The following is a 25,867-nucleotide window of genomic DNA, read 5'->3' as shown; positions in this document are numbered from 1 at the left end:
TGGAATTTTCTGTCCAAGTTTAAGAAGCTATTCCCATCTGACTCCCAGTCTGACTTTGGGGCTGCCCTAGAGGAAGGCAAGACCATTGCAAGGACTTCCTTGCAGGCTGCATTAAAGTCAGCAGACTTGGCCACCGCATAATGTCCACAACCATTGTTCTTCTTTGAGTCGTGTCCTATGGGTGCTCCACTGTAGGTGTATGTGCACTCCTACGCCTCTATTCGGAGATTTTTGGTAGCAGTGTCCGTTAAGCCCGCGCATGTGCCCTCCCTCCTTCGTAGTCTGCCTCGAGGCTATCTAGCATTGCACGGGGGAACCCTCATCTTTTCCTTCTCTACCGCCTTTGGCCTCAGATGGAATGAGCAGTGTCCCTTCCTTATCTGTGTCATTAACATAAGTAGTGTTCCTTTTGTTACCTTTGTTCTCCTTAAAAATAGTTAAGCTAGTGTTTGTTTATTTTATTCCTTTGGGTTAAAAAAAAGAGAGAGAGAGAGAGAAAGGAAAAGAGCTTCAGTCTCCTGCCCTGTCTGGGGGCATTTCTCCTTCCCGCCCCCCAGCATCTAGTAGACTCAAAAATATTTTCAGTTAAAAAAAAAAAAGTAAAGACTATATTCTTCTGCATTCCTCCCTGCTAGAGGATGACAACTCCCTGCCAAGGGGCATGTCTGGCTCTCTCTGCTCCAAGCAGTGCCTCTCCTGCCAGGAGTCAGTTCCTGTAATGGCCAGACACTCACTGTGCCTGGGAGACCCTCACAGAAGTGCTTTACCTGCCACAGCTAAAATGGCAGCCTCACAGGAGCTGGGAGCTGAAGTTAAAACTCCTTCCTATGGAGAAAATACTTCAGTCTGCAGGGGACTCTGGTGGGAGGTGATCCCGGATCATCCCCGGCGCCTTCACTTTGAAAGGGGTCGAGTCGTGAAGAGGAGAAGAAGAAAAGAAAAGCCACCAGCAGACTACCCCCACCCCGTCAAAGGCTCATAAAAAGGGCTCCTCTGAGCAAGTGGCCAGCCAGAGGGATTCCCCAGTGCAGACATCTCGGCACCGATCCAAACACATGCGTCTGAGCAGGGCCATCATTACCCATACGCAAGCACGCAGCCCCCGCCCCCCCCCCCCCGTGGAGGCCTGGGGCCCCACACGCATCCCCCATGGGGGGGCTGCGTAGGGCCCCAGAAAGAGCTAGGGACGGCCCTGATTCCAAGTAGCTGGCCAGCCAGTGGGGCTCCCCAGAGCGGCCACCTCGGTAGGACACCAGCAGCTCTGAAGCATAGCACAGAGAAAGGGCCTCCTGCTGTGAGCTCTGCTCTGCAGCACAGTCAGCACTGCAGCTCTGAAGCAGGCACCCAAAAGGGGTCTCCTGCTATGAGCTCTGCTTTGCGGCACCAGCACAAGTTCCCAGGGCACCATTCCAGAGAGGCCAAGGGCTTCCGCAGTCATGCTCTGAGGCAAGGGTACAGCCTCCTAAGGAGAGGAGACAATTACCGTACCATCTGTAAAAGAGCAGCACAGAGAAACTCTTTGGTACCAGGTGCAACATAACTGATGAAGTGGATTCTAACACATGAAAGCTTATGCCCAAATAAATTTGTTAGTCTCTAAGGTGCCACAAGGATTCCTTGTTATTTACACTACTGACACTCCTCTGTGGTACCACGTAAGCCCATGGTAACACATGTGCTCTGATACTCTGCAGACCTGTGGCCTGTAAGCTGTGCACGTGTGCGTTCGCACAGATCCTAAACCCCGCGCACACGGCGAAACACTGTGTGCACGAAAAATGAAATACTACATCAGAGTCAAGCCGAAATATCATTTACGGGTGACTTTTGACATTGTTCGCCTGCCATCTATCAACACAGCCAGATTCTACTAGCTGGCCAGGGGGGGAAGGGGAAAGGGAAAGGAGGTTAAATTTCCTTTTTCTAAGTATTTAAAAATGACATTCATAAAATAACATGGTGTAAAACTATTATTACCACAAATTGCAAATGAAAACTTTTTAAATGCCTCATGGTGCACAAATCTGAACTCTGCTTCAAAAATTTGCACAAAAGAAATTTTTTGCACACACGGCCTGTCAAAAATTAGAGAGAACATTGCTTGTGGCCTCAGTACCCAGGGAGAGACAATTACCGTACCATCTCTAAAATAGTGGCACCAACAAACTTTCTGTACTGGGCACAACAAAACACTCATTTAGGGAGTGCTCTGCCCAACTATCGGTACTGACAACATACCATAGACACTCCTCTGTGGTACCAAATGAACCCATGGTGCTGCATGACCTCTGGTACCCTGGAGACCTGATGATTGGGGAAAAACCGCAATCGCCATTAGTTGGTACCAGGACCCCGGTATTGAGCACATCTCAGGACTCAGAATCGCTCTTGGCACTGGGCTGCATACTGCCAATACCGCAGTCAGCACCACCCATACCCCCTAACGAATCTGACACTGGCCAGGAGGAGATCATTTCCCTGGCCTCTCATCGTGCCCCACCATCACACTACAAAGGTTCTCCCCAATTCCATCAAGCCAACCTACAGTTGTGGTATGGGCCCCCTAAGTTAAGCCCACCGCCCATGCCTGCCTTCCTCTCTCTCCCTCCCCAAGACCACATTGTAATTCTTGGGCGATGTACAAACACATGTCATGACTATCCCCGGTGTCTCTCAGGGAGAGTCCATTCTATGGTTTGCTACAGCCTGGCTGTCCAGAGTACCTGAGCCAGGGTAAGAGGAAGCTTTTTCAGAAAGGAGAAAGAATCTGAAGAGGAAGCTACCCCTCATGCACACTTCTCCTTATCTCTCCCAGATGAGGCTGTGCTGCCCACCCCTCATCACTAGGTGAAGATTTTAAGAACTTTCTGGATCTTACCAAGAGGGTGACAGACGAGCTGCACATTCCCCTACAGGAGGTGGCAAATACACATCATAAGTTGGTGGAAATTCTGCACACCACCTTCTCATCTAGAATTGTCCTCTCAATTAATGAGGCGATTCTAGATCCTACCAAAGTCATCTGGCAGACACCAGTCTCCATCGCACCAACCAACAACAGAGTGTAAAAGAACAAATAAACCCTACATCTCTACCCAAAGAGGCAGACTTTGTTTTCAACATCCGCAACCCAACTACATCATAGTGGATGTAATTAATGCACAAAACAAGCAACATGATGCCAAGTCAGCTCAATACGAACAGGCTCGGTAAGATGGTGTATTCATCGACAACATTATTGTTTAGAGTCATAAATTACCAAACTGTCATGGCCAAATACTATTTTATTAATTATGGGAAACCTAATGTGTTTCTGGAACATTACTAGAAACACAAAAAGAACAGATTCAGACCATTCTTACAGACGGTCAGTTAATAGCCAGACTGGTCCTAGAGACAGCACTGAATATAGCTGTTACAGCTGCCCGCCCACTCTCCATGACAGTGGTACTGAGGTGAGTTCTGGGGTTTTTGGGGTTTTTTTTGCTACACCTCTCTAGATTGCCCAAAGAACTACAGACTTCCAGTTTGAAGGGCCAAACTCTTTGCGGAGAAGACAGATTTTTCTCTCCACATCCTGGAGGATTCTTGGATCACATTACACTCCTTAGGAATCTGCACTGTGGGAGAGAAGAGAAAATATACCTCTCAACTACACCACAGGTCACAGTCTTCTCAATACCCACCATCTCAGTGCTGTTATGAGCCACAGTGTAAGAGGACCAGGGCTCAAAAGTGGGAACAGTCTGCACCCCAGTCCGTGACCTCTCAAGCTGCCCAAGCATTTTTGATGAGCTCGTCGAGGGCCTGAACAATGATACCTTACAGCATCAGCTGCCATCTGCACACCTGTCACGCCACTCAGAAGTCACCTTGCCCTACTTCACAGCAGTTAGTTAGGACCAGCTCTAGAGCAAGGAGATTGATTTCTAGCCCTGAACCTACAGGTGCCTACTTCCATATCTCAATACAACCATCGTACAGGAAATTTCTTACTGCTTACCTTTGGGACAGGATCATTATCAGTACAGACTACTCCACACAGGGTATTCTCCAGGGTTCTCTTCATTGTAGCGGCATACTAACCCCCATACAGTGACTGGACTTCAACAGCACCAGTCTTGATGCAGTACAAGTGAGAGCGTTCCTCTTGCTACCCACATTCACTACCCTGGGACGCGTCTCCCTAATACGCTGTGGAGATCACCTACACAACCACAAGGTTCAGGACAAATGGCATTCCACAGAAATGACCTTCCATATCACTCTTTTGGAGCTAAGGGATGTCAGGAATGCCTGTGCACACTTTCTACCTGTCATCAAAAACAACACACAAAGGTCATGATGGACTTAATGCGACCTGTATGTTTTATATAACCCGCCAAGGAGCTGCCAGATCTCCCTCCCTCTACAAGACAGCACTCAAACTTTGGAACTGATGCACCCATCACAACGTGCTCATCTCAGCTGTCTATCTACCAGGGATACAGAACGTGACAGCCAACAGTCTCCGTTAGAATTTTCTCACGACAATGAGTGTGTATTGAATTCAGAGGTACTTCAAGATATATCTGCTCTTTGGGGAACCCGGACTATGGATCTCTTCCCTACTTAATGGAACAAAAAGGGTCCTTGTTACTGCTCCAGGGCTGGCCTGGAGAAACATTAACTGGCAGTTGCCCTCATTTTCCCATGGGACAGGGCCCACTTGTATGTCTTTTCCCAGTTTTCTACTCTATCCAAGATTCTGTTGAAAATTCAACGAGACAAAGCGAGAGTTATTCTGATTGCTCCTCTTGACCATGACAAGTCTGGCCCCCTTACCTGACACAGATGACAATATGCCCTCCTGTTTCTCTTCAACCCATCCGTCACCCAGTCTCTCAAAACAATGAGTGACCCTTCACCCCAACCCACAGGTCCTCCTCCTCCAGGCTTGGCTCCTTCTTAGTTCCAAGGCTTAGAGGCAGAATGCTCTGACAAGCTGAAAGACGTGTTGCAACACAACCAAAAGTTGACCACTCGACTTATTTATCTAAACAACTCCAAGTTTGTGTCATTCCAAACACACAGATCCAACCTCATCTTTCCTCCCTCTGATTTTGCCCTACATTTTAAACTCTCACTCAGATCCCTTAAGGTACATCTCGTGGTGAAAATGGCTTCCCACTTGGTGTTTGCTCACCCACTAATGCAGGGGTGGCCAACCTGAGCTTGAGAAGGAGCCAGAATTTACCAATGTACCAAAGAGCCATAGTAATAAGTCATCAGCTTCTCCCTGGTTCCCAGTGCATCCAGTCCACCAGCAGCCCTGCCAATCAGCACCTCCCCCTCCTTCCCCAAACCTCCCGATCAGCTGTTTCCTGGTGTGCAGGAGGCTCTTGGGGGGAGGAGCGAGGGCACGGCAGGCTCAGGGGAGGGGGCGGGAAGGGGTGGAGTGGGGGCAGGGCCTGTGGCAGAGCCAGGGGTTGAGTGGTGAGCACCTTCCCTCCCCTCTCCCCCCGGCACATTGGAAAATTGGCCCTGTAGCTTCAGCCCCGGAGTCGGTGCCTATACAAGGAGCCGCATATTAACTTCTGAAGAGCTGCATGTGGCTCTGGAGCCACAGGTTGGCCACCCCTGCACTAATGTGTAGATTCTTTAAGGGCTTTGGGATCTCTTCCCACATGTGACACCACCCGCTCAAGCCTGGGACTTTAACCTAGTTCTCAGGGCTTTGATTAGACCTCCCTCCAAGTCCAGAGCAACTTGTTCTCTCTTACACCTGTCCATGAAGACAGCATTTCTAATTGCCGTCACCTCAGCTAGGCACAGAGGAGAAATAGCGGCCCTGATGGCACATCCATCATTCACAGCCTTTTTTTTTAAAAAAAAAAAAGACAAAGCAACTCTAAGGCCATATCCTAAGTTTCTCCCTACTTTCTCTGCACTTTCCATATGAATCAACAGATCCATCTCCCTGTTTTTTCCCAAAACCACATTGTGACAACTGGGAGACAATTGTGCATATGTTAGATATTAGAAGGACATTAGCATTCTACTTGGACAGGACTAAGGACTTCAGGAAATCCCCTAAACTCTTCCTTTTGTCCACAGAAAGATCCAAAAACTGTGTGATATCAGCTCAAAGACTATCCAAAAGGGTCTGTAGTTGCATTAATCACTAATCAAGGGCGCAACTTGCTTCTGTCCAGAGTCCATACACACTCCACGAGATCAGTTTTTACCTCAATCACATTCTGAGGGATACTACTACCTCAGCAATCTACAGAGCAATGACTTGGGCCTCTGCCAATGCTTTCACAGAACATTATGCCATCACTAAAGATTTGGCCACTGACACAATCTTAGACTCCACAGTACTGTCTGTAGTAGAAGACTCCACTCCGAAGTCCCATCCTCCAGTGGTGGGTACTGCTCTGGAGTCACCTACAGTGCAGCACCTGTAGGGACACTATTCAAAGAAGAAGAAGTTACTCATTTGTGCAGTAACGATGGTTCTTCGAGATGTGTGTCCCTATAGGTGCGCCATACCCGCCCTCCTCCCCTCTACTTTGGAGTTCTCTATAGGGCTCTGCGGTAGAGAAGGAAGTGATGGGGGTTCACCCGTGCAGTGCTAGGTAGCCTCAAAACAGACCACGAGGGAGGAAGGGCACATGCACGGGTCAATGGACACTGCTACTAAAAATCTCCGATTAGAGGTGCAGGAGCGCACATTCACCTTCAGTGGAGCACCCATAGGGACACACATCTCGAAGAACCATCGTTACTACACAAGGTGAGTAACTTCCTCTTATACGGCGCAGCTCATGGCTGCAAGTCTCGGGCCTCCCTCTGGAGGTCCAACAGAGTACACAGGACTTGCCATTTAGTGGCTCGGGTCTCGTCACAGAACAGATGGACTTTAGGCTCCATAGTCTCAAGTACTCTAGAGCGACCTTAAAGTGCTTGAGGCTTCATATGCTGGCCCTGCAAAGGAAGCATTTTAATCCTCAGCCCCCGCCTCGCTTCTACCCCTCTCAGCTAAGGCAAGACTACAACAGGGGGTGGGGAAGAAGTAATAGGGGAAAGCCTCCGCAGTCCTCCTCCACCCAGGGCCAAGACTCAGCGAGACAGTCGCCGGCTCCCAAGAAAAACTTCCAAAGGTGCGTCTGGGGGCAACGCACCAGTCCATAACCTGGATCCTTCCACGCCTTTTGTGAACCATCTATCCCATTTCTATGGGTTCTGAGACGGTAGAATTGGGATATTCTCTCCAATTCTGTACCCTCCCACCCACCTTTCCCATCTCCCTTCAGGGACCCTTCCCACGAGCACCTTCTAGTGCAGGAGGTGCAAACATCCTACAACTCGGGGCGGTAGAAGAGGTACCTATGGAGTTCGGGGCAGGGGATTCAATTCCCATTATTTCTTAATCCCCAAGGCCAAAGGTGGGCTCAAGCCTATTTTAGACCTGTGAAACCTCAACAGATTCATGAAGAAGCTGAAGTTTCACATGGTCTCCCTGGCTTCCATTACTCCCTCTCTGGATCCAGAGGACTGGTACACCACCCTCGACTTGAAGGAAACTTTCCACTCACGCCCATTATCTGGCAAAGTGGAAGAGATTTTTCATTTGGTACCTCCAGAAAGGTACTCCTCCATTTCGATCCTCAATTCCCTTTATCCTGGACTACTTACTTCACTTGAAACAAAAGTTTCATTAAAATGAAGAGTTTGGTGGGAGGTAGGCAGATGTGACTACTACTTATTCTGCTAAGACATGCTTGTTTTACTTTTGCCTCATCCTCTAACTTTACCAACAAATCCTGTTTCAACTATTTGTTGTGTTTATTTTAACTCTGATTGTAGATTCTTTGGAGCAGTGACTATTTTTAAATAAGTATTTATACTGTGCTCCTGTCTTGATTGGGATTCTAAGGTGCTACTATAATATAAATAATCATTGGTGAGATTTGAGAAGAATTAAACATTCTATATGGATGAGAACATCCACAGTTACGTTAGATGGTTTAAAAAAATTAGAAGTAGAGCAGAGGGAAGGTGGCCACAGGAGGACCTGTGGTCTGGGGGAAGGACCCAGGGTAGAACCCCCACAATCATGGTTACCTCCACGGGACTCAAGGATGAAGAGCTGAAGTGATGATCAAAGGGAAACAGTCTTCACTCTATTCCCCAAGACTTTCCACAAGGCCGGTGAGAAAAGCTGGAATAGCACCCAGAGGAGCCTCCCCTTCTCCTCTACCCCATGATCCAACCACAATACTCCAAATTTAGTATCTCCTTTAATTTTTCCTTGATCTCCAAATTTCAAGCTGAAGAACCCCGATCCCTCCATACAGTCCCATTACTGGCAGATGCACATTTTAGGTTTTTTAAAGCAAATTTGCTAGGACTGAAAAGGAGTTGATACATTTTAGATGGGTAAACATCTACTGTGTAAAAATGAGGATCAGTGGTGATATTTTAACATATGCTTATTGCTACAAGTATAATCACAGATTTACAGGTGCAGAGACAAAAATCCATGGGTTGCGTGAGGACACTTTGAATTATGGTTCATCTAATTTTGTAATGCTGTCTATCAAATCTATATCTCTCCAGATGTTTTGTCCTGATTATTGAATTTAAAATTTTTTGCAATATGGAAATTAGTTGCATCATTGCATTTTTCTGACTCTTTCTGTGATGCATTTATAGAAGTAGATATACCATCATCTTTTACACCCTTGGTTCTTATTTTCAACCAGGCCACCAGATATTTAGCAGTTCTCCATTCTAATGTTTATCCTACTAGTATTGCTGCAGAGAAAACACATGAACATTCTTGTACATGAATGTTATGGGTAGACTTTTTCTGTAGAACTTTAAATCCCGTAGATCATTCTTCTGAACTCTAGAGTGGCCGACTTTGCTCTTCATGACTCTTTTGCCATAAATTACTTTTCTTTCTAAGGCATTTACAAGGTCATAATGTACACATGATACTGTAACACCTGTTTATTTCTCTTTTGGCTGGTTCTAAAATCCCAGCTGCCAAGAATTTTCCCACAGATGACTATACAAATATACAAGAAACATGTTCTTACATTTTCTTTCAAAAGGTGGGGTGGGTTCCACCACTGGTGTTGCACAGAAAGATCCAAATCCACTTTCCCTCCATAAAGCATATTCTTTTATTGTAAGAGGCAGATTGTTACTTTTATATTTAGCATGATCATGTGTAAATCACTAGCATTTTGAATGTTTTCTGAAAAATGGATTTGATTATATTCTAGCCCACCAGCTTCTTTGGGGATTTTCAGGTAGGATTACTGACTAAATATTTTGCTGGATTGAAGTGTGGCGTTTGTGTGGCTTTGATGATTAAATGTTTCTCTGACTCAGCTTCCATATAAACAGAAACTGGATAACTTACGCAATTAAACACAATTGGCAAAAAAACAGAACAAAAAAGCCTAATAACTGAGAAGCTGATAGTGTTAGGACTCATTGCATAGAAGAAATAACACTTTAATGAATTTATATTCATTAATTAATGCAAAATTGTTTAAATAAACCAAGGCATCCTGTGAAGATTTTCAGAATTTCTAAATGGTATCAAATTTTTATTCTATAAAATTGGCAAAATAATTTGAAATGTCAATATCTGAGCTCCATGTTTAAGGTGTGAGGACTGTACATTCTAGGAGCTGCATGCTATTAAAGAATTAATTGGAAGTAGCTATCAGCTGGCATACTATAATCATTACTCAACAGCATGAACATTTGTTTCTTTTATTAACTTTTTATGTTCAATAAATATTTAAGAGCTTGCACTAAAATAATAGGATTTTAGTTTTGATTTTAGGAGAATTTCCCCCTCCCTGGCCATCTGCCTTAAGTTTCCATCCCTTCTGCTAGCGCCACTGCCTCTCTCAATACTGCAGCACCAAGGAGGGGGGGAGTAGCCTTTGACAGCCTGGAGGAGGGAGAACTTACTGCTTTCAAAGATGTTTTGTTACCCACTTCCAAACTAGGAGGCGAGTAGTTGGTGGTGGTAGTGTCTCTTTCCCTCTCACCCTCCATGTTGAGACTTTGAAAGGAGGTGGAAAGAAATGGGTTTTTAAGCTTTTGCTGATCACATTGATAACCCCACCCTGCAGAATCAGATTCTCCTCTGTGATTATGGGAGATGGCTGAAAAGTAGGCAGACTTGCAACGGCACACAGAATTTAAAGACCCATATTATCATACGTGTATGTACAATTTATATTCTCATCAATATTCAATTCTGCATGACTTTTGTAACAGCTTCATGCTTATCAACAAAGGAAATTATATGGCAACATACTTGATTTACCTGTACCTATGGGCATTTCAAAGATAGACAAAGGGATTCTGCTAGCCCATATACTATTATGTATGACTGTATGTATTCTTCATGCTGTAATCAATAACACAGAAACATTTTTGTCAGAATGGAAGTAGTTCAACTTTATATACATATTATGGGTGCCTTAGAAATACCTCAAAGATATCATAAGCATTGCATTATCCGTAGTAAATGTTACATAGGAAAATGTAAAAAGATTGTTTGTGCTTGATGTTGAAAAGAAAATCTCTTTTTTTACTGAACATATTAGACACACCATCAACTTGAAAATCAGTGGTGCTTGAAAATGTTGTACTTTCTATATGCAGTATTGTACCTCATGCAGTGTACTTAATGCCCCAATAACAATATGTGGGTGAAACCAGATAATCATTATGTGCTTGAATGAACTCACACAAGAAAATGATAAAAGACCATATCACTTGTGGGTGAAAACTTTTTTACTGGATGTATCCCACAGTTCTTCTTCAAGTGCTTGCTCATATCGATTCCAATTAGGTGTGTGCATGCTGCGTGCATGATCATTGGAGAATTTTTACCCTAGCAACACCCGGTGGGTCGGCTGTGGAGCCCCCTGGCGTGGTGCCTTCATGGGGCTGGATATATACTGCAGCCGACCCAGCGCCTCCTCAGTTCCTTCTTACCGCCCGTGACGGTCGTTGGAACTGTGGAGCGCAGCATAGCTGTCCTCCACTCTCCCTAGCTTTTTGCTCCCCGTTGTTAGATAGTTGTTATAGTTGTATAGTTAGTATAGTTGCAGTAGTTGTTATAGAAATAGTGATAAGTTTAGACTTATTTAGTGGGTTGGAAGGGGTCCTTCCCCTCCTCCCTGCCCGCTGCTTGGGCTCATGCCCAAGGTTCCGGGTTTCAAACCTTGCTCAGCCTGCTCAAAACCTACGCCAACAGGAGACCCCTACGCCACCTCTTTGAAGTGCCTCAGGGAGTCTTACCAGGCTGACAAGTGTAGGATCTGTAAGACGTTCAGACCTTGGACCAAAAAGGAGCGGGACTTTAGACTCAAGCAGCTCCTTATGGAGGTGGCCCTTAGCCCGGATCCTCCATTGGTGCTGGGCACTTTGGTGCGCAGCGCTCTGGCGGCAGCATTAGATACTGCACTGCGGTTGGACTTTGATAGAGGCCTGTGGCACCAGCCCTCTCTGGCACCACAGCCAGTACAAGTGACCCGGCACCGTTCGCTTCAGTTTACCCATTTATCTGTCTCACAGAAGTGTTGTAGAGTTTAACTATGATCTATTTATTTAGAATACCAATGGATAGTTATTATTGCCAATAAAGACTGATTTATAGTAGACGTTTTTACACACACACACACACACACACTTTTAACCTCAGATTCAGCATTTGCTATATAGTACTTTTGTTGCAACCAAGTTTTTTTTTTTACTGACTGAAGATTGACTGAAGCTTAGGCTAGTACCTAGGATGGTCCTGCTGTTTGCTGTAACCAATAGGTTATACTTCACATTGTTTCTAAATATAAGTAACTATTAATTGAATGGATTATGCCAAAAAAAAAAGTCCCAAATAATCATTTTTCTGAGCCTTTCTGTTTGAGTTTAAGCAAGCATAAAGGACAATCCCTACTTGCACGGCTGTATTTTATATATTGAAGATTAACTCTACAGCTGTTTTTGTGTGCCAAAGACTTTGTGCAAAACTAACATACTGATCAGTTGCAATCTGGTAATTATTTCTTGTACTAATATATAATGGACTTGCTTTTAATCAACTCAGCAAAGTGAGATGAGACATTTGAGTTCAGGTCTGAAATCATCTTTGTGAAGAAACATAGAAATTGGGAAGCTTCCTGTGCTGCTTTTCCTGTTTCCTGTATGAAAAAAGTTACAGAAAAAAAGTATTTCTCCTGTTTTGCTTGATTTTTATTGAGTTATTGTTTTATTTTGATTTCAGGAAGACCATGCACTCAACTGCAGCTTCTGAACCCTGAACGATTTGCCCGGCTTATTAAAGAAGTTCTGAACACTGTGTGGCCTGGCAGAGATATGGTGGTACAATGGTATCCAGGTTCAGAAGATAAAAATCACCCATCTATTTCATGGCTTAAGATGGTCTGGAAGAATCTATATATACACTTTTCTGAAGACTTGACTATGTTTGATGACATGCCACTTATCCCGAAGATGCCGCTAGAAGAAGACCAGGTATTAATGGAACTTATTAGACTTAGGACTCCACCTGCAATTATTTTAGAAGATGAATCTGAGACACAGCTTCCAGGATTTTTAGCTGACATCATTCAAAAACTTGGTGGTGTTGTACTTAAGAAGCTAGATGCTTCTATACAACATCCACTTTTAAAAAAATATGTGCATCCACCATTACCAGGTACTGTTTTGCAGATAATGGAGAAACTGTCATTGCAAAAACTGTCCAGTCAAGTTTCATCATTACCTCCAGCATATAAAGATGCTCTTAGGGGATTCTTAGCTAGTTTAACTGATGCCAGTGAAAAAGAGAGAAGAATTATTCAGGAGCTACTGATATTTAAAAGAATTGAACAATCATCTGATGAAAGGGTCACTGTTTTTACTGGATTAAAAGGTTGTAAAGTGTTGCATCACACTGCCAAACTTCCACCTAGTCTGAGACTTTCTATTCCAATAATTGACAGCAGTGATGAAGCTACCATTCGTTTAGCTAACTTATTAAAAGTAGAACAGTTAAAGAGCACAAATTGTGTAAAGTTTATTATACAAGATATTCAAAATGACTTTTATTCTTATGATGAAACAATACAGATTATGCTCTGGGTTCTTGAAAATCTCACTTTCCTCAAAAATGAGAATACAGATGTGCTAGATTGGCTGACATCACTAAAATTTATTCAGATTTCACAAGGAAAGATAGTGTCGGCCAGTGAACTTTTTGATCCTGAGGTAGAAGTACTGCAAAATCTGTTTTATGCTGAGGAGGAAATATGCTTCCCACCTAATGTTTTTACAGCATCTTCAGATATTCTTCATTCTCTGAGACAAATAGGTTTAAAAAATGAAAGCGGTCTTGAAGAAAAAGACATTATGCGAGTGGCAAATAAAATTGAAAGTTTGCAAGATGATTCTCGCACAAGTCATGATGTACTATTAAGAAAAGCTAGAAGTCTGTTAATGATTTTGAACAAAAATCATATGTTGCTGCAGTCAGCTGAAGCAAAATCAATGCTGAAAAAATTAAAATGGATTCCAGCATGTAAGGAAAGACCTCCAAACTATCCGGGATCATTGGTTTGGAAAGGAGACCTTTGTAATTTTTGTTCACCACCAGAAATGTGTAATATAGCTCATGCAATTTTAGTTGGTTCATCAGTTCCCTTTGTGGAAAGTGTCCATTTAAATATAGAAAAAGCACTTGGCATCTCCACCAAACCTGGCATAAAAGCAGTCTTAAAACACTTTAAAGTGGTGGTTGATTGGCACAGTTCTAAAACCTTTAGTGATGAAGACTATTACCAATTTCAGCATATCTTGCTTGAAATTTATGGATTTATGCATGATCACTTAGAAGAAGGTAAAGATGCTTTTAAAGCCTTGAAATTTCCCTGGGTCTGGACCGGTAAAACATTTTGTTCCCTTACCCAGGCAGTAATAAAGTCACTACCTGATCTTGATCTCCAGCCTTATCTGCATAGTGTGCCAAAAACTATGGCTAAATTCCACCAATTGTTTAAAAGTTGTGGATCAGTTGAGCAGTTGACACCAGACCACGTTTCCATGGTCATTCAGAAAATATATCTAAAGAGTGAGCAATCTCTCAGTGAAGAGGAGAGTAAACAAAATCTTCACATTATGCTGAATATTATAAGATGGCTATACAGCAGTCAGATTCCAGCAAGTCTGAATACACCTGTGCCTATATATTGTAGCAAATGTCCTTTTAAGCTTGTAATGAAACCAATTCATGAATGTTGTTATTGTGATATCAAAGTTGATGACTTAAATGATTTGCTTGAAGATTCTGTGGAACCAATAATTCTGGTGCATGAAGACATACCCATGAAAACTGCAGAGTGGTTAAATGTGCCATGCCTCAGTACAAGATTGATTAATCCAGAAAATATGGGATTTGAGCAATCTGGGCAAAGAGAACCTCTCACTGTAAGAATTAAAAACATTTTGGAGGAATACCCTTCTGTTTCAGATATCTTTAAAGAGCTACTTCAAAATGCCGATGATGCCAATGCAACAGAATGTAATTTCATGATTGACATGAGAAGAAATATGAATATAAGAGAGAATCTTTTGGATCCAGGAATGGCAGCATGTCATGGACCAGCTTTGTGGTCATTCAACAATTCTGAATTTTCTGACTCAGATTTTCTAAATATAACTCGATTAGGTGAGTCTCTAAAAAGAGAAGAAGTTGATAAAGTCGGGAAATTTGGACTAGGATTCAACTCTGTTTATCACATCACTGATATTCCTATCTTTATGAGTCGAGAATTCATGATAATGTTTGATCCAAACATTAACCATCTCAGTAAACATATTAGAGATGAATCTAATCCTGGGATCAAGATTAACTGGAGTAAGCAACAGAAAAGGCTGCGAAAATTTCCTAACCAGTTCAAGCCATTTATAGGTGTGTTTGGTTGTCAGCTACCATTGACTGTGGAGGCTCCTTACAGTTATAAAGGAACACTTTTCAGACTTTCCTTTAGAACTCAGCAGGAGGCTAAAATGAGTGAAGTCAGCAGTACTTGCTACAATACAGCAGACATTTACTCTCTTGTGGACGAGTTTAGCATTTGTGGTCATAGACTGATAATATTCACTCAGAGTGTAAATTCAATGGTTCTGAAATATTTGAAAGTTGAGGAAGCTGACCCTGGTGTAGCACAAGATACAGTGACTATTAAAAAAAGTCTATGTTCCTCCAAAGCATTGACTGCACCTGTTGTAAGTGTTTTAAAGGAAGCGGCTAAACTGATGAAGACTTGCAGCAGCAGTAATAGAAAGCTTCCCACTGAAACACCGAAGTCTTCATGCATCCTACATATAATAGTAGAAGAATTTCATCATGTATTTAGACGGATCGCTGATTTACAGTCTCCACTTTTCAGAGGTCCAGAAGATGATCCATCTTCTCTCTTCGAAATGGCTAAATCTGGACAGATGAAAAGGGCAGCTGAAGAATTGCCACAAAAAACAGTAGATTCTACAACTTGGCTCATATGTTCTTGCATGGATACTGGTGATGCTTTAAAATTTTCATTACACGAAAGTGGACGAAGACTAGGTCTTGTCCCCTGTGGTGGAGTAGGAGTACTGCTGTCTGAAACTCAGGACCAAAAGTGGATTGTGAAACCTAATTGCAACAGCATTGGGGAAGTATTCTGCTATTTACCTCTACGAATAAAAACAGGTTTACCTGTTCACATCAATGGCTGTTTTGCTGTTACTTCAAATCGAAAAGAGATCTGGAAAACAGACACAAAAGGAAGATGGAACACATTATTCATGAGGCATGTTATTGTAAAAGCCTATTTAGAAGCACTTTGTGTTTTACGTGACATGACAGTCAGTGACGAGCTAGCTGACTACAGTTACTATGCAGTGTGGCCAGATCCTGACTCAGTGCATGATGATTTTTCTGTCATATGTCAAGGATTTTATGAAGATATAGCTCATGCAAAAGGCAAAGAAGGGATAAAAGTGTTCTCTGATGGTTCATCTTGGGTTTCCATGAAGAATGTGAGGTTTTTAGATGATTCAATACTGAAACGTCCAGACATTGGACCTGCAGCCTTTAAGATCTTCCTCAAATACCTTAAAAAAACTGGATCAAAAAATCTTTGTGCTGTGGAGCTTCCATCTTGGGTAAAGGCAGGGTTTGAAGAAGCAGGATGTAAATATATACTACTAGAGAACACTTTCTCTGAAAGACAGTTCTTTTCTGAAGTCTTTTTCCCTAACATTCAGGAGATTGATGCAGAGCTGCGTGATCCTTTGATGCGTTATGTTCTGAATGAAAAGGTTGAGGAGTTCTCAGGAATTCTTCGTGTTACTCCCTGTATTCCCTGTTCTTTGGATAAACATTCTTTGGTTATACCTTCAAGATTGATCCACCCTGAAGGAAGAGTTGCAAAGTTGTATGATGCTAAAGATGGAAGATTTCCTTATGGCAGCAGTCAGGATTACCTTAATCCAGTTATCTTGGTTAAACTTGTTCAGTTAGGTATGGCTAAGGATGATGTTCCATGGGAAGACCTAATAGAACGTGCAGAATCAGTAGCCGCAATTAATAGGACTGATCATGTTGCAGCCTGTCTCAGAAGCAGCATTATATTAAGTCTCATTGATGAAAAACTAAAATGTAGAGATCCTAGAGCTAAAGAATTTGCTGCAAAATGTCAGACAATTCCTTTCCTCCCATTCCTCACAAAACCAGCCGGCTTCTCATTGCACTGGAAGGGTAGTGACTTTCAGCCTGAAACAATGTTTTCAGCAACTGACCTTTTCACTGCTGATCATCAAGATATTGTTTGTCTTTTACAACCAGTTCTTAATGAAAATTCCCATTCTTTTAAAGGTTGTGGAGCCATATCATTAGCTGTCAAAGATTTCTTGGGTTTACTTAAGAAACCAACTGTTAATATGGTCATAAATCAGTTGCAAGAAATTGCCAAGTCATTTGATGGAATTACATTGTATCAGGAGAATATCACCAATGCTTGTTACAAATACCTCCATGAAGCAATGCTACAAAATGAAACAACAAAAGCAGTGATCGTTGAAAGGTTGAAAAACTTTAGTTTCATTCTTGTTGAGAGTGCATATGTTAACCCAACAAAAGTGTGTTTTCATTTGAACTTTGAAGCAACACCATATCTTCATCAATTGCCTAATAAATATAAAAATAGTTTCCGTGAACTATTTGAAAGTGTAGGTGTAAGACATGCTTTTACAGTTGAAGATTTTGCCTTAGTTCTTGAGTCTGTAAATCATGAGAGGGGAAGCAAGCAGCTAACAGAAGAGAATTTTCAGCTTTGTAGGAGAATCATTAGTGAAGGAATATGGAGTCTCATTAGAGAGAAGAAGCAAGAATTATGTGAGAAAAAATATGGTGAGATTTTGTTACCAGATACGCATCTAGCACTTTTACCTGCTAAAACTTTGTGTTACAATGACTGTCCTTGGATAAAAGTTAAAGATACAACTGTAAAATACTGTCATGCTGATATCCCTAGAGAAGTTGCAGTAAAGCTTGGTGCAGTACCCAAGCGACATAAAGCTTTAGAAAGATATGCCTCTAATATCTGTTTTACTACTCTTGGGACTGAGTTTGGACAAAAAGAAAAATTGACAAGTAGAATTAAAAGCATTCTTAATGCCTATCCCTCTGAAAAAGAAATGCTGAAAGAGCTCCTTCAGAATGCAGATGATGCAAAAGCTACAGAAATCTGTTTTGTGTTTGATTCTAGACAACATCCAGTTGATAGAATATTTGATGAGAAATGGGCACCACTTCAAGGTCCAGCACTATGTGTTTACAACAATCAGCCTTTTACAGAGGATGATATAAGAGGAATTCAGAACCTTGGAAAAGGTACTAAAGAAGGAAATCCATGTAAAACTGGACAATATGGTATAGGATTCAATTCTGTGTATCACATTACTGACTGCCCTTCTTTCATATCTGGTAATGATATACTCTGTATCTTTGATCCTCATGCTAGATATGCACCAGGTGCAACTTCAGTAAGTCCTGGACGCATGTTTAGAGATTTAGATGCAGATTTCAGAACACAATTCTCAGATGTACTGGACCTTTATTTAGGAAATCACTTTAAAATGGATAATTGCACAATGTTTAGGTTTCCACTTCGAAATGCAGAAATGGCAAATGTGTCAGAAATTTCACCAGTTCCATGTTCAGATAGAATGGTCCAAAACCTTCTGGATAAACTGCGTACAGATGGAGCAGAACTTCTGATGTTTTTGAATCACATGGAAAAAATTTCCATTTGTGAAATAGAAAAAACAACTGGAGCATTGAATGTGTTATATTCTGTAAAGGGCAAAATCACTGATGGAGACAGATTGAAACGGAAGCAATTCCATGCATCCGTAATTGACAGCGTAACTAAAAAAAAGCAGTTAAGTGAAATACCTGTGCAACAAATTACTTACACTATGGATACCGAAGACTCTGAAGGGAACCTTACATCTTGGTTAATTTGCAACAGGTCAGGTTTTTCAGCTATGGAAAAGGTATCTAAGAGTGTTATATCAGCTCACAAGAATGAAGACATTACCCTTTTTCCACGTGGAGGAGTAGCTGCTTGCATTACTCACAATTACAAAAAACCACATAGGGCATTTTGTTTCTTACCCTTATCGTTAGAAACCGGGTTACCTTTTCATGTGAATGGACATTTTGCTCTAGATTCTGCCAGAAGAAATCTGTGGCGGGATGATAATGGAGTTGGAGTAAGAAGTGACTGGAATAATAGCTTAATGACAGCACTAATAGCACCAGCCTATGTTGAACTACTGATTCAGCTGAAAAAACGTTACTTTCCAGGCACTGATCCTACAGTATCAGTATTGCAAAACACACCTGTTCATGTTGTGAAAGATACTTTAAAAAAGTTTTTGTCTTTCTTCCCAGTTAACAGACTTGATCTGCAGCCAGATTGGTATTGCTTAGTGAAAGCAGTTTACAGCTGCATTCATGAAGATTTGAAACGCCTTTTACCTGTTGTGCGGGCTCCAAATATTGATGGCTCTGATTTACATTCTGCAGTGATCATTATTTGGGTTAACATGTCTACCTCGAACAAAGGTAGACCATTTTTTGACAATTTGCTGCAAGATGAGTTGCACCACCTCAAAAATGTAGAGTACATCACAACACGTAAGACGGTGGCAGAAAATGTTTATAGACTCAAACACCTACTTTTAGAAATTGGATTCAATTTGGTATATAACTGTGATGAAACTGCAAATCTTTACCATTGTCTTGTAGATGCAGATATTCCTGTCAGTTATGTGACTCCTACTGATGTCCGATTTTTTTTGATGACCTTTTCTTCTCCAGACTCCAATTGCCACATTGGAAAATTGCCTTGTCGTCTTCAACAGACAAATCTGAAACTCTTTCACAGTCTAAAACTTCTGGTTGACTATTGCTTTAAGGATGCTGAAGAAAATGAAGTCCAAATTGAGGGATTGCCACTACTTATTACACTTGACAATGTCTTGCAAGTTTTTGATTCAAAGCGGCCAAAGTTCTTAACAACATATCATGAACTGATTCCATCTCGCAAGGATCTGTTTATGAACACTCTATATTTGCGATACAGTAATATTTTACTTAGCTGTGATGTAGCAAAAGCTTTCAATATCACAAGTTTTGCTGATCTGTTATCATCCATGTTGCCTAGAGAATATAAAACCAGAAGTTGTGTGCGATGGAAAGAAAATTTTGCAAGTGAATCTTGGCTTAAAAATGCATGGCATTTTATCAGTGAATCTGTAAATGTTAAGGAAGACCAAGAAGATATGAAACCAAAATTTGATGATGTTGTTGATACTTTGAAGGATTGGGCTTTGCTTCCAGGTACAAAGTTTACTGTCTCAGTCAATCAGCTTGTAGTGCCAGAGTGTGATGTCTTGCTGCCTCTCAGCTTAATGCATATAGCTGTTTTCCCAAATGCTCAGAGTGATAAAGTTTTCCATGCTTTAATGAAAACTGGTTGTATTCAGCTTGCATTGAACAAAATATGCTCCAAAGATAATGTTTTAGTGTCTCTGTTGTCAGGATATACAGCAAATATAGATAATCCATCAAGCATTCTGAAAGCCATACATTATATGGTCCAGACCTCGACATTTAAGACTGAAAAATTAGCAGAAAGTGATTTTGAGGCCCTCCTAATGTACTTCAGTTGCCATTTAAGTAATTTGATGTCACAGGATGACATCAAAATTTTAAAGTCTCTACCATGCTATAAATCCATTAGTGGTCGATACATCACTATTTCAAAATGTGGAACATGTTACATACTCACAAAAAGTATTCCTTCAGTTGAAGTGGATAGGTGGACACAGTCAACTTCATCTGCCTTTCTTGAAGAAAAAATTAATTTGAAAGACTTGTATACTGTGCTTGGTTGTGTCCCTGTAGATGATCTTGAAGTGTATTTGAAGCATCTTTTACCAAAGATTGAAAGTCTGTCTTATGATGCAAAGATAGAACACCTGATCTACTTAAAGAACAGACTCTCTGGCATTGAGGAATCTTCAGAAATAAAGGAACAGCTGTTTGAAAAGCTGGAAAGCTTTTTGATAATTCACGATGCAAGCAATAGACTAAAACCTGCAAAACATTTTTATGACAGAACTGTAGAAGTCTTTGAAGTTATGCTTCCTGAAAAATTGTTCATACCTCAAGATTTCTTTAAGAGACTGGAACAACTCACAAAACCGAAGAATCAAGGGGCATTCCTTACATCATGGGTAACATTCCTGCGGAATATAGGACTAAAATACATTATTTCCCAGCAACAGTTACTACAGTTTGCTAAGGAGATCAGTATGAGAGCTAACACAGAAAGCTGGTCTAAGGAAACACTGCAAAGTACAGTTGATGTCCTCCTTCATCACATATTCCAAGAAAGAACTGATTTATTATTGGGAAACTTTCTAAAAGAATTATCTTTAATTCCTTTTTTGTGCCCCGAGCGTGCTCCTGCTGAAATTGTCAGATTTCATCCTCAGTATCAAGAGGTTAATGGAACACTCCCTCTTATAAGATTCAATGGAGCACAAGTAAACCCTAAATTCAAACAGACGGATGTGTTACAATTGCTATGGACTTCATGTCCTATTCTTCCTGAAAAAGCAACACCTTTAAGTATCAAGGAACAGGAAGGAAGCAGTCTTGGTCCACAAGAACAGCTTGAGCAGGTTTTAACTATGCTTAATGTTAACTTGGATCCTCCTCTGGACAAAGTTATCAATAACTGCAGAAATATATGCAATATAACAACTTTAGATGAGGACATGGTGAAAACTAGAGCTAAGGTACTAAGGAGTATCTATGAATTTCTCAGTACAGAGAAAAGGGAATTCCGCTTTCAGCTTCGAGGGGTTGCTTTTGTGATGGTGGAAGAAGGTTGGAAGCTCCTGAAACCTGAGGAGGTAGTAATAAATCTTGAGTATGAATCTGATTTTAAACCTTACCTTTACAAACTTCCTTTAGAACTTGGCACCTTCCACCAGTTATTTAAACACTTAGGTACTGAAGATGTTATTTCAACAAAGCAGTATGTTGAGGTTCTAAGTCGTATATTCAAGAACTCTGATGGAAAACAATTGGATCCTAATGAAATGCGCACAGTTAAAAGAGTTGTTTCTGGTCTGTTTAAAAGTCTGCAAAATGATTCTGTTAAGGTTAGAAATGACCTTGAGAATGTGAGAGATCTGGCCCTTTACCTTCCCAGTCAAGATGGTAGATTGGTAAAATCAAGTATCTTAGTTTTTGATGATGCGCCACATTACAAAAGTAGAATACAGGGTAACATTGGTGTGCAGATGCTTGTTGATCTTAGCCAGTGTTATTTAGGAAAAGATCATGGTTTTCACACTAAGCTGATAATGCTGTTTCCTCAGAAACTGAGGCCTCGCCTACTTAGCAGTATTCTTGAAGAACTGTTAGATGAAGAGTCTCCCAAAACATGTCAGTTTGGAGCATTATGTTCTCTACAGGGACGGTTGCAGTTACTATTATCTTCTGAACAGTTTATCACAGGACTCATTAGAATAATGAAGCATGAAAATGATAATGCTTTCCTAGCCAATGAAGAAAAGGCCATAAGACTGTGCAAAACCTTGCGAGAAGGCTTGAAAGTTTCCTGTTTTGAGAAGTTGCAAACAACATTAAGGGTTAAAGGTTTTACTCCTATTCCCCACAGTAAAAGTGAAACATTTGCTTTTTTAAAGAGATTTGGGAATGCAGTAATACTGCTTTATATACAGCACTCTGACAGCAAAGACATAAATTTTCTCTTAGCATTAGCAATGACCCTGAAATCTGCAACTGACAATCTAATTTCTGATACCTCATATTTAATTGCCATGTTGGGTTGCAATGATATTTACAGAATTAGCGAGAAGCTTGACAGTTTAGGAGTGAAGTATGACTCCTCAGAACCATCAAAACTTGAATTACCTATGCCTGGAACTCCTATACCAGCTGAAATTCATTACACTCTCCTCATGGATCCAATGAATGTGTTTTATCCAGGTGAATATGTTGGTTACCTTGTTGATGCTGAAGGTGGTGATATATATGGATCATACCAACCAACATATACGTATGCAATCATTGTACAAGAAGTAGAAAGGGAAGATGATGAAAATTCCAGTTTTCTAGGTAAGATTTATCAGATCGATATTGGATATAGTGAGTATAAAATAGTGAGCTCACTTGATTTATACAAGTTTTCAAGACCTGATGAAAGTTCTCAGAGTAGGGATAGTGCACCATCTACCCCAACTAGTCCTACAGAATTTCCAGCACATGGACCTAGGACAGTTCCTCCTCTTTTCTCTGGTAGAGAGAGCCACAAAACGTCATCTTCAAAACATCACTCTCCCAAAAAGATTAAGCTGAATTCTTTGCCAGAAATATTAAGAGAAGTGACATCAGTGATTGAACAGGCATGGAAACTTCCAGAATCTGAAAGGAAAAAGATTATTAGAAGGCTATATCTTAAGTGGCATCCAGATAAAAATTCAGAGAATCTTGATATAGCCAATGAAGTTTTCAAACATTTACAGAATGAGATTAACAGACTAGAAAAACAGGCCTTTATAGATCAAAATACAGACAGAACATCAAGACGAACATTTTCATCTTCAGCTTCTCGATTTCAGTCAGATAAATTTTCATTTCAAAGATTTTATACTTCGTGGAATCAAGAAGCAACGAGCCATAAATCTGAAAGGCAACAGTATAAAGAAAAGTGTCCATCTTCTACAGGGCCATCTTACTCTGCACGTTTCTTTGTACCACCCACATTCAAGTCTGTTGGTAATCCTGTGGAAGCACGTAGATGGCTTAGGCAAGCTCGAGCAAACTTTTCAGCTGCAAGAAATGACCTTCATAAAAATGCTAATGAATGGGTGTGCTTCAAATGCTATCTCTCCACAAAGTTAGCCTTGATTGCAGCTGACTACGCCGCAAGGGGTAAATCAGATAAAGATGTAAAACCAACTGCACTTGCACAAAAAATAGAGGAATATAGTCAACAACTTGAAGGACTTACAAATGATGTTCACACACTGGAAGCTTATGGAGTAGATAGCTTAAAAACTCGATACCCTGATTTGCTTCCCTTTCCACAGATTCCAAATGACAGGTTCACTTCTGAAGTTGCCATGAGAGTGATGGAGTGTACTGCTTGTATCATAATAAAACTTGAAAACTTTATACAACAAAAAGTGTGAGAGATTGGAAAGTTAGAAAATTATACTCTCAAGAACTAGATATTTAATGTGATGGGATACAAATGTAATTTACATGTACAGATTACTGTATTTCTGAGAGATTACACTTACCAAAGCTTAGAAATACAGTGCGCATAATTGGATGGTACTGAAGTATTTAGAATTGAAAGTAATGTAAGAAAACTTTTTTTTATTGAGTCTACTGTATAAGCAAACTGTAAAACGTGAATATTTAAAAATTTGCAGGGAGATTGTGCTGCAAAAAGTAGCTGTCTGTACAGTACATTGGTTAAAATTGAACTGCACTTTATGTAACCAAAGCTTAGTGGTATGTTAGATAAAGCTTGTATATAAACTTAGATTTTATTTCATTTAATATTATGCTTCCAAAAACGTGGTGTCACCTTTTTAATATACTGATCAGACTGGACAAATTACAAAATGAAAATCCTAAAATAACTTTGGAGAGGAGTCACTCCAGAGCATTTCTTTATTCTTTATCTTTCATGGGTATTGATGTCTCTCATAGTAGTATTCTTATCAGCTGGATCTGATTATCAGTTTGCTGCAGTGTTACATCCTGAACATTTAAAGGATAATACAGTACTTTTGAAATGGTACAGTATTTTAATCCTGATTAATATTACTTGACTTAACATACAACATCATGTAGTGCATTGAATGCATTTACTTAATTGTAGTATAATTAGGTATTTAATTTACATGTTCTGTTTAAAAGCTGTGATTGTTTATTTAATGAAAACTGCATGTTGATAACCTAGGATAGGTGACCATTAATGTACAGAGTTTTATGAAGGGTTTTTGAAAACCATACACCAAAACTAGTTTCTCAAATGTCTAAATGCTTGAGTTTCATATTTCTGTATATATATGTATGTATATTTTTTCCACAAACAAACATTGGAAATATAGTACAACTTGGTAATCCATTGTTTGGTATATAGCAGGCAATATCTTTTGTTACATGTCAGAAGGTGCTGCAATGTAATGTTCTTTTTATTTTGTCTTTCACCATGGCACCAGAGATGTTTCATTTTTAGTTCACTTTCTTTTATAAATGGTAATACTTCTGGTAATGTCATGTAATGTACTCAACATTAGCTATTTGTAAGGAATTATGGGAACTTGTAAATAGGATTTGTTTGTTTGTTTTTTGTTCCAAATCTACCACATTAAACATAAATATTCATCATTTCCCAATGACACAATTGTCGTAACTGTTTACTTGCTACCACAGTGAAACTGTAATTTCACTTACAGAATGTAAAGGCAAACAGATAATAACATGATTTTACAGGGGTGCTGTGCATGCAGCAGCATTGTAATCCAAAAGAGGAAATCTATAAAGGTTTTTTCAGTTTCATGCACATAAATAAGGGCTTGTTATGTTCAGAAATCTCACAAGTAATTATTGGTAATAGGAAGAAATTACACTGTTTGGAAAACTGTATTGCTTCTAGTTGTGAAGCCTTGTGATTATTTCTGCTGTTACATTAAGTGCCATAACTTTAATAAAGAAAAATGCAAACACATACTTCAATCTGGTGTGTCTTGGATTTATAAATTAGCCCAGTTTTAACCAACAATTTCAAGCCTACTTTTAGCTAAATGTATAATCACTCCATTCTGGTTCATTCTAAACAGTTGTACAGTTTGCATCAGCATATTAACGAGAAAATTAGGCAGGTGAATGCTTTTTTAGTTGTAAAGGTTCATATGCCACATTTTGTAGTTCATTGAAAACCATGTAATTTTTGCTGATTTTGAGCAATAACTAGCAATCAGGTAAAATGAAAAACTAGGTGTACTCATGAAATAAAGTAGCTTATTCACAGCTTTTAAACAGGTAGTATTAACGATCAGATATTTTTATGGTAATTATGAGATGAAAAAGTGTTCAATGTATGCAGGCTGTTTAAGCGCATCATTAAAATTGCTAGCAATATGAAAAAAATTGTTTGAATGAAAAGTATTTTTC

General features: G+C 40.4%; 1 protein-coding gene across 4 annotated transcripts in view; it reads left to right on the top strand.

Annotated features, from left to right (window-relative positions):
* Positions 1–25,423, top strand: part of SACS (sacsin molecular chaperone) — a 234,169-nt gene extending 208,746 nt beyond the window's left edge. For all 4 annotated transcript variants that reach the window (XM_043504295.1, XM_038388880.2, XM_038388864.2 and 1 more), the window contains one exon: positions 12,308–25,423. In XM_043504295.1, the coding sequence (XP_043360230.1) occupies positions 12,308–23,868 (11,561 nt within the window). In that variant the 3' untranslated portion in view covers positions 23,869–25,423. The remainder of the gene's footprint in view (positions 1–12,307) is intronic.
* The last annotated feature ends 444 nt before the right edge of the window (positions 25,424–25,867 follow it).

This window comes from Dermochelys coriacea, chromosome 1 (genome assembly GCF_009764565.3).
Source record: "Dermochelys coriacea isolate rDerCor1 chromosome 1, rDerCor1.pri.v4, whole genome shotgun sequence".
Taxonomy (NCBI): Eukaryota; Metazoa; Chordata; order Testudines; family Dermochelyidae; genus Dermochelys; species Dermochelys coriacea.
The sequence above is the reverse complement of the archived record's forward strand: the minus strand, read 5'-3'. Positions and strand labels throughout refer to the sequence as shown.